The 15,496-nt window shown below is 39.7% G+C and overlaps 1 protein-coding gene across 2 annotated transcripts in view; it reads right to left on the bottom strand.

Annotated features, from left to right (window-relative positions):
* The window catches only part of col18a1a (collagen type XVIII alpha 1 chain a), a 59,060-nt gene that overhangs the window by 18,966 nt on the left and 24,598 nt on the right, over window positions 1-15,496 (bottom strand). Inside the window, exon 1 of one of the 2 annotated variants that reach the window (XM_088415634.1) lies at window positions 5,294-5,709. The exons of the other annotated variant lie outside the window; for it this stretch is intronic. Coding sequence (XP_088271760.1) covers window positions 5,294-5,690 — 397 coding nt within the window. The 5' untranslated portion in view covers window positions 5,691-5,709. Of the gene's footprint in view, window positions 1-5,293; window positions 5,710-15,496 lie in introns of those variants that run through there. 2 annotated transcript variants of the gene reach the window in all.

Here is a 15,496-nt window from a genome sequence, read left to right as displayed (position 1 = left end):
CACTGCACCATTGTTCGGAGTCCATCAGCTGGGCCCCTTGCACGTATTACCTCATTCCTCCATCTCCCTGGGTGACGGCTGCCTTAGTACATCATAAATGAAGGAGGCTTAAGCAAACAAAATATTTACAGAGCCCGGTGTGTAGATGTGTCTGACATCTGACTTCAGACGAACTGCTATTACTTATTACAAAGAGTGATGCATCCCCGTGTTTATACAAAACGCGCAGTTACAGGACATCACTTGAAGTTTCTCATTCTTTGAAGGCAAGCTTTGCTTTGCTTTACCGCCCGATGACTGGTCTTCAAGCTCCATTGGCGGGTTCAAAGCCTCCCTGCTGCTGTGAGTGCTGGAGATCAGTGGAGCTTTGTTGTGATCCTAAACACACAAAGTGTTTGGCCAAAACCCGGGGGTGCCACTTGGTGCTTGACGATTTTCCTCACAAGTTGGAATATTCTTACATGCTGTTCAACAAGCAAACTTTGGACATAGAACCGGGTCAAGCCTTAACAGGACAGCAATAAAGCACTTCAGGCTCTTATGAAGTTATATCGTCTCCCTTTGGTACTAAAATTTGATGGTATTTTTCCCTTTATAGAGAATGTAAGAAAAAAGATCATTACTGGATAAAGAGTTTGCTAGCCTGATGCATTTTACTCACGATCATACTTTTTGATTCATGTGCCAAATGGAGGGCAGAATTTTTGTTGAAATGTGAGCACTTACTGCAAGAATCCTTTATTAATCAAACATCTGACATTTTTGTTGCACCCAATGAGCATTTCATCTCAGCCTTGTAATCTATAGCCATCTTAAAGGCTTCTTTGAACCTATTCTTCATGCTGCGACAACATACTCGGCTTTTCCCGGCCTCTGAGATCAAAACAAATTGTTGAATTCGTCATTGATCGAACAATTCATTAAGTGGTCGTACATACCGCCTATGCCATTGCCTTCATGATCGATCCTGCAGTAAAACACGCAACGTCGTTATCAAGTTTATTTGCTCTTAATGCTGCCTTGGTTGTTGTTGCAATGGCTTCCTGAACTGGAGGAAACTCCAGCCTGTCAATACCAGACAAAGTGGCACGACGTGGAGTGAAAATTGCAACACATTTTCAAAACAATGCATGCGGGATGCGCGGGAGGATAAAGACAAATTATGTGCCCCAAAGGTTGCTCATCGCATGCTCAACCAACATTCTCCAGGAAAATTTCATGACTCTGTGTATGCTGTCATGTCTCACAGGATGTTCTTTTCCTTCGGCATGTTTTTGTACCCACAGTAGGTCAGCCCTATACACATAAACAAAGCCATTAGCATTTTAACTGCTCTCTCGCATTCTCAAAAAGCTTTGTTAACCAATGACAGCTCCAAGGTCAAGCGGACAGTCAGTCAATGGAGTAGTGCCAGGTTTTATTGCGCTCATTTGTCTTGTCGAGAAAGCTTCTTCCTATCCCGACAGCATTCCAAGATGAGGCTCCACCATTGTCATTCCTCGGTAGAGAAAGGTTGTATGCGGCGTGAGAGTTTATAAATGCAGCTTTGGGATTGGTTATCATCCATGGGAAAACCTTTAATCATCTGGGAAGTCACAGCTTTACAGACTTTGTGCTTAGGCAATTTTAAATTATCCCAGAGAGCTGCTGACAAGGGCATCCCAGAGAGCTGTTGACAAGGGCAAAAGATCAATCTCACAAAGATGGTGATTCATGGCTGCTCAATAATTGTGGGACAAAATTAAATGTGGTGGATTTTAACCAGTTGATTTATACATGAAATAAAGGCAACCCTTAGAAGCACTAAAGTTTGCCGTTCTCAACACTATAGCCCAAAAAAAATGTCTGCTAGCAATGTCAAAACAGTGCATTAAGAAAAATAATTCTGTGCCAAATTCTTGCTCACAGAAATATAAAATAGTTACAAAATAGTTTTAATGTTATAAAATCGTGACTGTAATCGTGATACTGTAAATGTCCTTTGAAGGGAAAATGTTTTTTGAACACACGACATTTTCTCTTCTCATATAACTGCAACACGAGCCCTGATATCAAATGATTTCCTGGCAACAAAAAGTTTGTACTGCACTGTGCTCATGCGTTGCACCCCTTTAAGAGCCTATCCAAGGCAAACAAAAATAGGGAACAAGTCAAGAAACAAGCAAAGAATCTCAATCTTTGTTCACTGGAACACAAAGATTTTCAAATTAGTGAGAGATTGTCCATAGCGTCCGAGCTTCAAAATAACAGGCAGGATTTAAAGAATAAGAAAACTACATGATCACCTTGAGACCAAAATATGACTGACTTCCCATCTTTCAAGCACACAACCCATTAAAGATCACGTAAAAGGATAATATTACATAAACATTCTGTCTTACTACCCCCCCAGAAAAAACAGATCACATTGACAGATTTCTGACCACTTAGTGTATACTGTATAAACAGAGGTCTTAATATTTATGTGCGCATAACTCTACCACATGTGCAGACCTAATTTGTAGAAAATATATCAGTTTGTAGTAGGTGGGCCCATGATATAGTTGTTCACTAGTTCAAAACTAAGCCTTGCTGGTCACATTCTTACATGATAGGCTATAATTAAATGATGTAGTGCTAGGTGCTTATTAAGGCCTAAAAGCAGAGAATGCACTCCTTATATCTACACAGCTTCTGATAGATAGTATAGTCATGTCTACTATAAAAATGTAAACTGGAGTCGGGTTGTCTTCGTATTGGAGGAATGCATATGTTATGTCAGTCATCAATGATTTGACATATCTTTGGGGCAACTCTGACATTTACTATGACACTCCGGCTGACGTAAACTCTGCCCATCTCATATGAAGAACTCACTGACTACTCGGTCTGTCAGCACAACAAGCTGTCAGAAAGATACTGACGCTGTAAAAAGACTTCACTGATATGAAGTAAAGGAGGAGGGCGGGGCCATGGGTTTGCTCACGGAAATACAACCTATACCGTATATTTACTTGAGATCATTACCATAAGGGATGATGGAATGCAATTTTTGGAAGGCCAAAACGCTAAATGATAAATGGTCTTTTTCTTTGAAATGCATCATGTTACGTTTTTAAGAGTCCAGACATTAAATCACAGGTACTTGTTTCTACTTTTTTCAAATAATTTCAAGTGTACGGCTCAAGGAGTGTCTAGAAACGTCTAGTGCTGAAAGTTAACTTTAGGCAAAATATTATTGTTATTATTATTGATTGATTTATTTATTTTTTACTGCTAGAAATTGCCAAATAAGTGGACTATTACTCTTGTGTAAAGCATCCACCCAACAATTTTGCAAAATCTTGATTTCGCTATTTAACTATTTTTTTAAATCTTCAATTTTTAAAATGATGTATTTATCAAATTAATTCAATTTATTCCCCAAGCAAGTAGGGAAGAGCAATGCTCATAATTGAATATGAGTACTCCATTATTGAGTCGTCACCAATATCAAGACCCCTGGAACACTACGACTGATATGTAAATTTTTCGGTAAAAAAATAACAATGATTTTAAAGACAGACCTATATATCCAAACCGCAATTTTCCTTCAAGCTGACAGAAAAGAATGTCTATTTTTTTTAGATCTAATTTGTAGTTCCCAAGTGTAAAAGTGCCACAAGCCCGATACCAGTATCGAATGGCACCAGTAATCGCCCATCAATTTAACCCAAACAATAATTTACTACAGACATTCACATGCAATAAAAAAATTATTCCATAAAGTTGCCACAGGTTAACCCCAGCTCATGGGCCAATACTGGAAAAGCTAACAAAGAAAGACAGCTCTGCCAAAATCCATCAGCCTCAGACACCTCACCTATACTTCGAAATTGCAGAAGAAAAATTGATGAAAAAAATGGTGTATAATAACCAAATCACATGTGATTTAAATGGAGAGGGGAACAAATACCATGCAACAGATGACAAGTTTCAAAGGGCATGCAATTATAAGACGGCCACCCCATTAACAGCATGCTTTCTTCTCTTGGGAGTAATAGTCCTCTGCATTGGGATATCCGTGGGTTGGGGGGGGCAAGATAAAATCGAGGAAGCGTGTTGGTATTGTGTTGTAACTTCAAACTGTGGAGTTAAGTGGGGTTTTAAAAACTGGCTCAGATAAAAGCCAAATTGGTACCTGTCCGATTAAAAACCGACAAGCATTGATACTCATCATCCTCCTCTTCTGGAAGTTGGTGGCACTCCAAAGGGAGGCGTCCCTCGTCCAAGAGCGTCCAGCAACAGTCCCTTAAACCTTCACAAAAGCTTCGGCAAGGCAAAATCATCCTAGGAGAGCCACACTCTGGCAGCAACAGAAGACAGAAGAACTTCTCCAAACCAGGGTGGCACTTGGACCTTAACAACCAAGCCCAGTCACTTAGGAACACTTGGATGTGGTCCAAGCTGGTCTGGTTGAGATGATTGGGTACCACAAACTTTTGGCCAACCGCGGATGAGCAAAATGGAAGATCTGTATCCAGTGATAAGCATTGCGGGCTTTTATGGATAAGTTGTGGTTTAGCAAATGCTTTGTCTCCTTTTGATAGAGTCCAACTATCAGCAGCTGCTACAAAGGTTTGATTGCATTTTAAAGGAATTTCTGTTGTTTGTGTTAATGTATTGCGAGGCGTGACAGCCTGGCTATCAGATAATCCCCAATTACTGAGTCGATCCTGGGTAGTAACGGCTAAAACTGTTCTGTCAGGTTTCGCAACATCTAAATCTGGTCGTTTATGAAACACGGTGGGCATTTCAAATGTAGGAAATGGCATCTGGTGATTGTTGATGAGAGAATTTGTTGGATTTATGTCAACTTCAGAGTCAACTTGACGGGATGTAGAATCTTCCACTCGTCTCTTGTCTTCGGGTGGCCACATTATTCCCGAAGATTTGTTATCAACAATATTGTTCAGTAAATTTGCAAAGGTAGATGGTTTCTCAGATGAATCTGTCAAACTGTCAGACTGATTTGCACTCAAACTGAAGATACCACTAGCAGTACTGGTATTGTTTTTTTCAGTTTTACTGTTATTAACTTCAGAATGTGCACCGTCCCCATTGTCAAACCCATGAAAGTACTTGGGAGTCAATGACTTTTTGGCATTTCCCGCAAAATATCTTGGGTTTTCCAATCCGGATCCCTTACGAATTTCCTCTTTTTTTGCAAAATCAGATTCATACAAATGACTGTGATTCAAATGTCGAAATGTAGACCCGACTTCTGAAACATTTCTTGTAAAACCCTCAGGATTGGATGCCCCAGGACTCGTACCTTTTGGTGAAGATGTTTCATTACCAGGTTTACTTGTGCTTGGTGATATGTCTGTTGTGCCAGAGGGTGATGTATGCTCAAGTTCCACGGTAGGTGTAACCGTAAGCAGTTGAAGAGCTTCGGTTGTCTCCCGCCAAGTAGGCTCAACGCTTTGCTGACCACGTCTGTCTTCAATGATCTCCGCCCCGGTACTCGGAATAATCTCGGTTGGTATTTCTCCACTACTTGTGGGACTGCCGGACCCCTCGTGGTCCGCTAATGGGGCCGGAGTGGTGGTCCCAGGCCAGGACCAAAACCAAGCATCAGAGTGGACCACACACAACAAAAACAAAAACAAAAGGTCACATGGGGTCCTCATCTTGAGTACACGGTTGAGCACGTCCACCTGTTTGATCATCAGACTCCCTGAGTGAACTGTGACATGTCCTTCACACACACAAACCACACACACAACACACACACAAGTCTCGATTCACACAGTACACTGCAGAGAAGACAAGTGAAGAGAGCACCCCATTCAAAATAGTCTAGGGGGGAGAGAGCAGGAGGAGTTGTTCTCCTTATTGGACGCCCACACCAGAGTTCCTCTCGCAACTCCGCCTCCTTTTGTCAGAGCAATGAAAAGTGAGCTTTTCTACTGACCTATACCTTCATATTATGGCATCCTTTTCTTTGCGCATTGCTGATGCTTTCGGTTCCTAAAGCAAAGGAGGAAACTCGCTCCCTCTTCCTTTCCATTGTTGTAAGACTGTCGAGGGGTCTCTGTACATAATCAAGTGTCATGGTGATAGATTGCAATGCATGTCATACTTTAAGGCTTGAAGTGATGCAAGATTGAATATTTTCACCTAAAATATTGTAAGTAGAAAGTACATTAGGAATGTTGGGAGTTGTGCCTAAAATGGATTAACTTTGTCATATGGTAAAATAAACACTCAATAACTTCTTATTCGCATTAGAACATAAATAAAAAGAAAAGGCAGAATGCTTTGCACACATTGAGTAGCACCAATGTGTACGGAGCCCCTCTGGTATAAGAAAAGAAATATTAAACTTGGGGCACGGGCTAGTAAACTGAGGTAACATTAGTAAATAGAAGAAACACCTTGTAAACTGAGGGCGCAGATTAATGAACAGACATGTAAACTGAGGGTACAGATTAGTAAACATCTATTTCCAAAGACTTGAGTCCCATCGTTCGTGGTGAAGAATCATTCAAAGGACTTAGCTTGTTCATGAACGTCACATCACAACCATTCATGTTTGGAGTGCTCTGATGTCACACGATCCTGTCCGGACTGGTTTCTCAAGCAGACATTTGGATGAGTTGACAGAGACCCTCAACATCAGGTACAAGCATCTTAAATCCTTTGAGCAAATGTTTTCATCAAATCAAACATTGGTTGGAATTGGGAGCATTCAGACAAAATCGTTGACAAGAAGGACAATATACAAGGAGTACTAAGATTACACTAGTCCTGGCAGGCAACATTTTCATTAAAATGTTTACTTTCCTATGACCTTGGACCTCTCTACAACTATAGGTTACACCCTAAGCATGGGAATGTAACACCATATATCGAGGACTTGCAATAATTTTCAAGTGTTTGGACTATAATGCTGGACTAAAAAAAATGTCTGTGTGTCCTCAAAGCTCATAGCCAAATGAGAAAAATAAACTGTATCATTGCCAGGCAAAAAAACACAGCTTAATATTCTATCAAATTTGGCCATACATGTTTTAGTTAAAAAAAAAGAAAATAACATTTTACAGTTCAAAAATGATTGAAGGACTTATGATGGCCAAAGAGTATGCCCGGAATCTCTTCTTTATTATTGAGTTAAAAATATATATACACCTATAAAGTGTCCGCGAGCATTCTTTTCCAAAATTTTATTATAACTTCAAAATAGAATAGGAATGCACTACAATTTATATGGACCAAGCCATTGTCTTCTCTAAAACTGTCAGTTCTTATTTTGGTTATTTAGATGCGGCTTGGCAGCATAAAGGGCATTTGGAAGCAGATTGCATCGTCCCCTAACACCAGTAACAATAAAAGGAGTAAATTATGTAGTATTCAAGGTACTTGCTTTGACATTAATGATCATTTTGAAACGTTCAAAATAAACGCCAGAAAGTGACTTCCATGTGGGAAACAGTGAGAGAAAAGAGACATTCATACTCAACGATCCGTGTCATCGTTAGTCAGGGTGTTAACCCAAAAAAATAAATAAATAACCAAAGAAAAAAAAAGTATAGGTGGGACTAGTCAATTAACCTTTAGGGAATAAATGCTGCCTGGTTGTTAATGATTAGCCAACAACTGCAGAAATCTCTTTCGGTTCCCATGAATACTATACAGGTTTGAATGGTGTGAAATTGAAAACATTTTCAAAAGAAATTGAAGGCAACATCGCTTAAGACCTTAAGAATATTTCACTTTTTAGCACTGCTTGGAACCCCCCCACAGCCTTTTGAGTACAAAGTAGGCGAGCAATTAGGACTACACAAGGGAAGGATTTCCTGTTTTGGAGAGAGGCATTTGGAATTGAAACAAGTAATTGCAGCTCAAACACTTGAAACGTTCCCAAGGAAAGAGACAATCTTTTACTGTCCTCCATCACAGTTTGAAACATCATCAACCCCCACCCCCCCATCCCTTGAAACATTAAACAGGGCAGTTATCACGCCTCAGTGAGACTGAGACTAAAATGTAATTGGTTCATGTGTCAGCATGTTGCATGTCCACGAATGGCTTCAAGAAGGACCCCCCCCCCCCCCCCCCCCCACCCCCCAGGACCTTCTTTGACTTGGGTCCAAATGTTGACAGGCTGCTGAGAGGGTAGCGTATTCCTGATGAGGACACCTGCTTTTTCAAGCTAACGTAAACGGTTTCATTTTATAATGTGAGGACTTTGTCAAATTTTAATCAATATTAGCCACTTCAAATGTATTATTATCTCATGTTGTTCACATGAAATATTTGTGAAGTTTTCTGAGGTGTTTGAGGAAAGGTTGGTGAAATTCCAAGCCTCTCCCCCTTGGGCGTCTATCTTCACAATTCTCAGACAAAAGAATGAAACTCAAGACCTGCCAGCTCAGACCATCAATAGGAACCAATGATTGGCTAATTACAACAAACAGGAGCACCCAAATATAATCCGCCGGGGTCAATAACAGCATCTCATCTGGCCTCTTATTACAGTGGTCTCCAAACTACAACTATAGGGGAATTTTGCAGCCTGCCATCCACATTTGATACTTATACATCATATAAACTCAGCAAATAAAATCAGCAAATAAACAAATAAACTAAAATAATAATAATAATAAGTAGAAGAAATTCACGCAAAACATGGCAACACTTGGCACACAGAACAACACAGCTAACTTACTTACTGAGTGGAAACCAATGAAAAAAAATAAGCTTACTTAGAACCAAGCACATTATTTACTTTAAAGCAAATTTTAATCGAAAATTTAAGCAGTCAAATTGTTATTTTCGGTCATTTCAAACTGAATGTATTCAAATTTTTGGCCAATCATATTTTTCAAAATGGGTCTCAATTGATAGCTAGCACAGTATATATGAGGAATCAGGTGTAAAACTCAACGCCATTTCACACTGGTAAATAGTATAGTAGGGTGATTAAAAAGCAGAGGCTTTTGTCATGAAAACATGTGGGAAACACGGCCCCCTGGTGGTTGGATGACAAAGTGCTTGAGCCGACATACACCTGGTGGCCAGCTTTTTAAATTTTAATATCGCAGAGGATCAGCTGAGTTAATTGTGGCAGCAATTATCGTGATTGTGATTAAAATTCCATTAATTTTGCAGGCCTAATATACATTACATGAAAACACTATTTTTGCAGTTGAAATGGCATGCACTTTTAAGATGATTTTTTTTTTCATATGATATGAAACAAGAATCGCTACAAGCAAATCCATAATCAAGCAACAAAACCTAAACATTTCTAGAATGTCTTTCCTGGCAATACATTTTGCCAGTTAGACATTTTGTTTTAAATGCTTGACAACCATGAGATGTTTCTTGTGTCACATAGGTATCTTTGCTAGACATTGATTTATTTCCAAATAATCTAATCAACAAACTCCTTATTAAAAGCTCAATTTATAAAATAAGCCTAATACAACACATGTTGCTACACGTGCTTATAGCTGAACAACGGTTCGCATTAGCGCAAGTTGGTGATTCCGGTCGCCACTATGTGAGCGCTGACCCCGACAGGGGCATAAAATTTAACTGACTGGAGCGTGAATGAATGTTGATGACGTATATAAACAAACATGCATGGAAATTACCATTCATCCAAAAATCCTGTGTCCATTTTTTCCTCATTGAACAATAAGTTGATGCTAAAACGATGCTTGAAAGGCCTTGCAGCTGTACGCCGCTCAATTGGGGTTCTTCTGCCCTCAGCAAGTGAAACCGCTGTCCAAACAGAGATGTTTGAACCCAGACAGAGGTTACGCAGATTGAAAATATAAAAATCTTGGCCTCCAATCTCTGGGGCACTTCATCCGCGAGGCTTCAGGACAACCCCCTACAACGTTAACGCTGTTATTTCAGCAAGCCTGGGTCATTGACCTCTTGCTGCGAGTGGCCATCTCATGCGCGTTCATGAGCGCAGACGCACACAAGCGAGCAGACGCTTGTGGACATATGGACGGAATACGTGTGTGTACATAAACATAAGTCAAACTACAATCGCGCAGCATGTCACAGCTGAAGCGCAGAGTAAATACTGACACACACACGTGCCAGACAGATTTTTGGGTCATTTGCTTGAAACACAAAGCGTTGCTCGCATGCTCGCCCGCCAGAAGTACAACTCAGGCCAAAAATTACGAATTTCGCAAATATGTCGTCATTGTACAAGTAACGGCTCATTTGAATGTACGAATCCGCCAATGTGAAGGAAACGCTTTTGACTGTCAAAATCATTGGAGTGTATTCGCAAACATCTTTGAACATATTTGCGAATACATTTGATTCCACCTTAAAATATATTCAAATGCATTTGCAAGTACGTTCAAACATATTGGAAAACCCGTTTGAACATACTTTTTTGGACATTTTTGCAAGTACGTTCAAACATACTGACATAAATATTTTTGACTGGAAAACTCTTTAGAACATACTGGTAAACATGTTTAAAAGTATTTGCAAGTATGTTTGAACATACCTAAAAATATGCTTGAAAGTATTTGCATTCTACGTTCAACCAAATTCCAGTAAACATTTGTGGCGGTAAAACTCTTTGGAACAATTTTATTAAATTTCCGTGAATGTATTTGCCGTTACATACCTACATAAATTTTGATTGAACATATTACATATATGTTAGAATATACTTAGATAATTACTGCCAAACACATTACTCAATATGTTTGAACATACTAGCATAGAGTATTTTTTTACTGTAAAATTCACTGGAAAGCACATGCACACTTGCTTGAAGGTATTTTCAAATACATTCAAGCACACCTGAAAGTACGTTCAAGCATAATTGCATGCGCATTATAACATACATACAAACACGTTTGTATATGTTTGCAAGTACAGCTGACCCTATTTGCAATTACTGACCTGGAAATATGACCGCTGTTCCAAAAAAAAAGGTAACGGAAGGCTTCAAATAGTTTATTTGTTTTTCACGAGCACAAAAGTAAAAAGAATTGTTTCGACTATTCTGTGAACGAAAACGAGGCTCAACAACTTCTTGTAGACAAATGTCACATTACACATGATCTGTTTTCTTATTAGTGGATTTTCCTGGGGCGTCGCCTTTGCAAATCGCTCAAGTGAGCCTTTTGGGCTTTTTCACGGAATAATCAAGTGTCCTGTTGGAAAGAGACAGAGCCCCCCCCCCCCCCCGGGCTTGCCCCGCAGTCTTGCCCTGCAGTCCTGCTCAGACAAGCAGCAACAGCTTGGCTGTCACTGGGAATGAGACACATTCCACAACAACGGGGGGACATGCTGCCTGTGGTGCCCCAACAACAGTTATGGTACAGGACAGGAAAAGGGGTGTGGTCTACCAGTTCAAGGGATAATGCATTTGCAGGATTTGGGGAAAAAGGAGCATACATTTCAGGTGCCTAAATGCCCTAATTTCACAAATGTGGGCGACAGTCTCAAAAATAGTAAAGAAATTGTGAATTTTGAGTCCTTAAAATATTTGTGTTTTTGATTTGGATGTTTATATGCTTTAATTCATCTTCAAATGTTTTCAGTTTCAATTTCAACAAAGTATAATATTTAAGCATCTTCTTTTCAGTAAGCTATGCCTTGCACACGAACAGATTTGTATTCATGTAGAAATCTTAAAAAATGAATAAATAAATCTGTAAAACAGCAGAGTTTGATGTGAAACATCTTTTTGTGTTTTTATGTACATATAAAATCTTCGTTTAAGATGTCATAAAGTGTTTGCAGCTCCCAGTGTTATGCAGGAAGTCACTACAGCACAATTTAGCAGTGTTGCATCCTGTTCCAATTCATTGGCTCTTTATCTGAAAGGAAAAATGTATTGCTCCTGTCCTGAATTAGTTTTGCTGATACCTGCAAAAAGAGTGCCTTCATGTACCCCTGGGGGTTCTCATACCATTCATAACCACTGAAATAGAGGAATAGCATATTTTATAACCAAATGTATGAAATAAACAAGTGGCCTCTGTTTAAAAGGCATTCGCAAAAGTGTCCATCCGTCACTGTTTCCAAAACAATCGTGTGCGTATATGTGGAAAAAGGGCTAAATTCCAACCGAGTCTGTCAACGGCAGCCGAAGACAAAAGCTGACTGAGTGACTGACGTATGTAACATGACAAGCGGATGTTTGGCCAGGCAAAGCCTGCTGGCTTTGAGAGGAATGACGGACAAGCGTGATATTAGTCTGAGCCCTCGCAGGGTTAACAGCTGTTTTCTAGTCATGCTGGAAAAAAGAAGAAATAATTGCACTTCCCACAAAGATACAACCGGATAGCAACACTGTTATTTGCAACAGCAATTCAATTATTATTTTATCATTATTATTTCAGAACAGTATAAATAAATTTCCCTCATTTTAATTTGGCGGTGCGGCTTGAGGGGTTTCAAACGTAAAGGTGTCTTTGGTTCAGTGAAAATTGAAAACCGGTTTGAGGTTCAAAGTGTAAGTTAAGTTAATGCTTGAAATGCTGTGGGGAAACACCGTCCTCTGCTGGCCTGAATTATCACTACACAAATCGGGTATCAAATACGTACAAATTTGATTTTCCAAAAAAATAAATAAAAAATACAGTGAACGCATCCCCTCCAAAAAAATAAATGTTTGCAATTTATATATATATATATATATATATATATATATATATATATATATATATATATATATATATATATGCGTGTGTGTGTTATAAAAGTTTCCAGTGTCATAAGACTACTGTGCAGTAGTAATGTGACAAATTGCTGCAGCAGCAATAGTATTCGCTACGCTAGTCGATGCAATCTCTTCTCTTTGCTGGCCGCTGCATGTCAAAGCCAAATTTATACAGGTGGTGGTCTCCAAACAAAAACACACCTGGTGAAAATCAAACACGACGTCCCAAAGCGGCCTGTCAACGGCTAGCATCAGCTCACGGCTTTGTGGAAATCGTGATAAGCTAGAAAACCACCTCACGCTTATGTGCATTGACTTCTCCACAAGAAAAGTTCAGAGGAAATGAGAAAAATCCTCCTGTATGATCCTCGTCCAGATAATTAGATGACACTGTATGTAGTCTTGATATGCTGGCTGTCACCTTGCACCTGGGTGATGATGTCACAGCACAAAGGAAATCACAAACACGTGTGCTGCGCTTAACAGCTTTTCTCAATGACACCATTTGACAGGTTCAGTCCTTCAAGCTCGTTCATAACTAAAATTTTGTTTCATTACATGGTGTAGATACCCTTTCCAAAATCAAAAGTCTCAGACAAATTCTAAAATATTATGGAGCGGTAATGGAGAATATGAAGAGAATTAAGAATGAGGGAAATGAAGCCCTTGACTTCAAAATCTTTGAGGTGGATACAAGCTGACGCCAGAGTAAGCAGTGGAGAGGAGTCTCCTCCTACTGGCGCTTTGAGAGCATGCAGCTTCAAAAATCGCCCCACACTTCAACAGAAAATAACTTACCTATGTATCATAACTCTCATTACATATTCACACGCAAAAAAGCCACGAGAATTGGCTATTTGGGGATCTAAACTTGGAGCATTTTGGAATTTTTCCTCCTATTCTCATGAGACAGCGCTTTGGAATTGTTGTGTGCTGTTCTATTTATATAAATAACAATCTGAAATCAATCTGCCTTTAGTTGATTTCCTGCAACATTAGCATTTCATCAATTCCCATTATATAGACAGCCTGATTAAAATTCATGATAAATCTTTATAGATCTAATTTAGGACTTTTGTCATTCCGTTTTTCAAAGTCATTTCATTTATACAGCATTTCAGTTCAGTGTTAGTGCTTGAGTATTCTGGTCTTTGCTTGCCCCGGATTGACGAAAATATTCCTTCAATATCTCGGCTTTTATCATTCTTTTCAAATCAGTCTGACATTGGAGTGTTTGGAGAGCCAAGGGTTATGGCGCTTTGACAAATCATTTACCTGCTCTTCCAGCACACGGAGAGGGACTCTCCCACACCTGGAATCCAGACACAGTCTAATAAGACCAAGGGTTAGGGGATCGACCTCTTTCGAAAGCGTATGAGAAAATAGCCATTAAGTCCTTGAGTTACTCAGGGAATTCAAGCTTTTCTCCAGCTATCCCTTCTGTGCGACAAGAAACAGAAAATGGCTATCGGATCGAATGGCACGGTTCTGTGACGTCGTGTGAATACTGTCTATAGCGGTCCCTAGCCAATTACAGAGCACGTAAAGGCAAGACCTTTTTTTTTTTTTTTATCTGTCCATTTGACTGTGGAAGAGAGCAGAAGAGTTTGCTTAAACTTACGAAAAGAGCCTTTTGACCTGTGGGGTCATGAAATGGATTCCAAAGACCAGATGGGAAAGTCTCATTGCGAGAAGAGAAATGACTGACAGGACTTGTTTTTGCAAACTACAAATAAATTTTCTTGGAATTGAATAAACAAGCTGAAAGGATTTCAATCTACTTGCCAAGATCCTGCCTCAGTATTTGTCTGTATGACATACGCGACATACTCAACTCCATTGAGGGAGGGTGAATTACTCGAGTAGTAACTATGCAAAGCAGCTGTGGTTTCCCGAGAGCACCTGACAGACAAGTCAAAACCTTTTCCTTCTCCAGACATGAAAGACGACGCTGACTCTTGTTTGAGGGCTTCATGCCAAGCACCATATTTTATCAGCCCATAAATGTGTCAAAGGGATTTAACTAAACAAAATGCTTTTCTGCCACAACTAACAACTCAACAACTGCTGGGCCTAATTGAAATCAGAACGTTTCCACGCACCAAAGAAACCAAGGAGACATTTCAAATGTATGTAAACACCTGTATCTGCGTTCTCTTTTGTTTTAATGTCCCAGACTGATCGGAAACCTGCTGAATGATTGCAAGTTAACATATCCGTCCTATCCTTTCAGACAGAGTTGTGTTTGGACAGCTGCCGATGACAATGCTGTCATTCTCACTTCCCGAAAATCAAGCGCGGCCATCGGAGGTTCAGCATGAAAAAACGTGTTGACTGTCAGGGATTAGCGCGGGTAACCGAAAGGGCTACACTAGGCGCCAAAATATTTAACACAAATAAGAGAACATATAACAGTTCAAAGGTGTCTCAATATTGACATGTCCGTGACATAACTGGAAAAATATCATGCAGAATTGCAGCACAATTTCAACGATATCAATTATTTCGATTTCATTTTTTGGGCATTCTGGTTAGCCGGTTTTCAGGGGGTGGCCCCTCTAATGCTTAGACTAACGGCCGGGGGCGGATCAAGAGGTTTCAACCAGACAACTAGTTTGTTTTTTTTCTTGAAGTATGAAGGGGAAGAAAAATATATACTGTATATAGCTACCCAAATAGGACAATAAACATAATTTCACTTATGGAGACAGCTCCTCGTGTTTTATACTTAAGGTAAATGTCGTGCATTGTACACACTCACTCGAGGTTCTGTCTGTGGTCTTGAGAAAACCTGGCGCCCTGATGGTGACGGTTGTC

The sequence above is a fragment of the Hippichthys cyanospilos genome, chromosome 5 (genome assembly GCF_059441005.1).
Source record: "Hippichthys cyanospilos isolate Australia breed blue-spotted pipefish chromosome 5, RoL_Hcya_1.0, whole genome shotgun sequence".
In the NCBI taxonomy this organism is placed as follows: Eukaryota; Metazoa; Chordata; class Actinopteri; order Syngnathiformes; family Syngnathidae; genus Hippichthys; species Hippichthys cyanospilos.
This window is presented reverse-complemented; position numbering and strand designations above follow the sequence as displayed.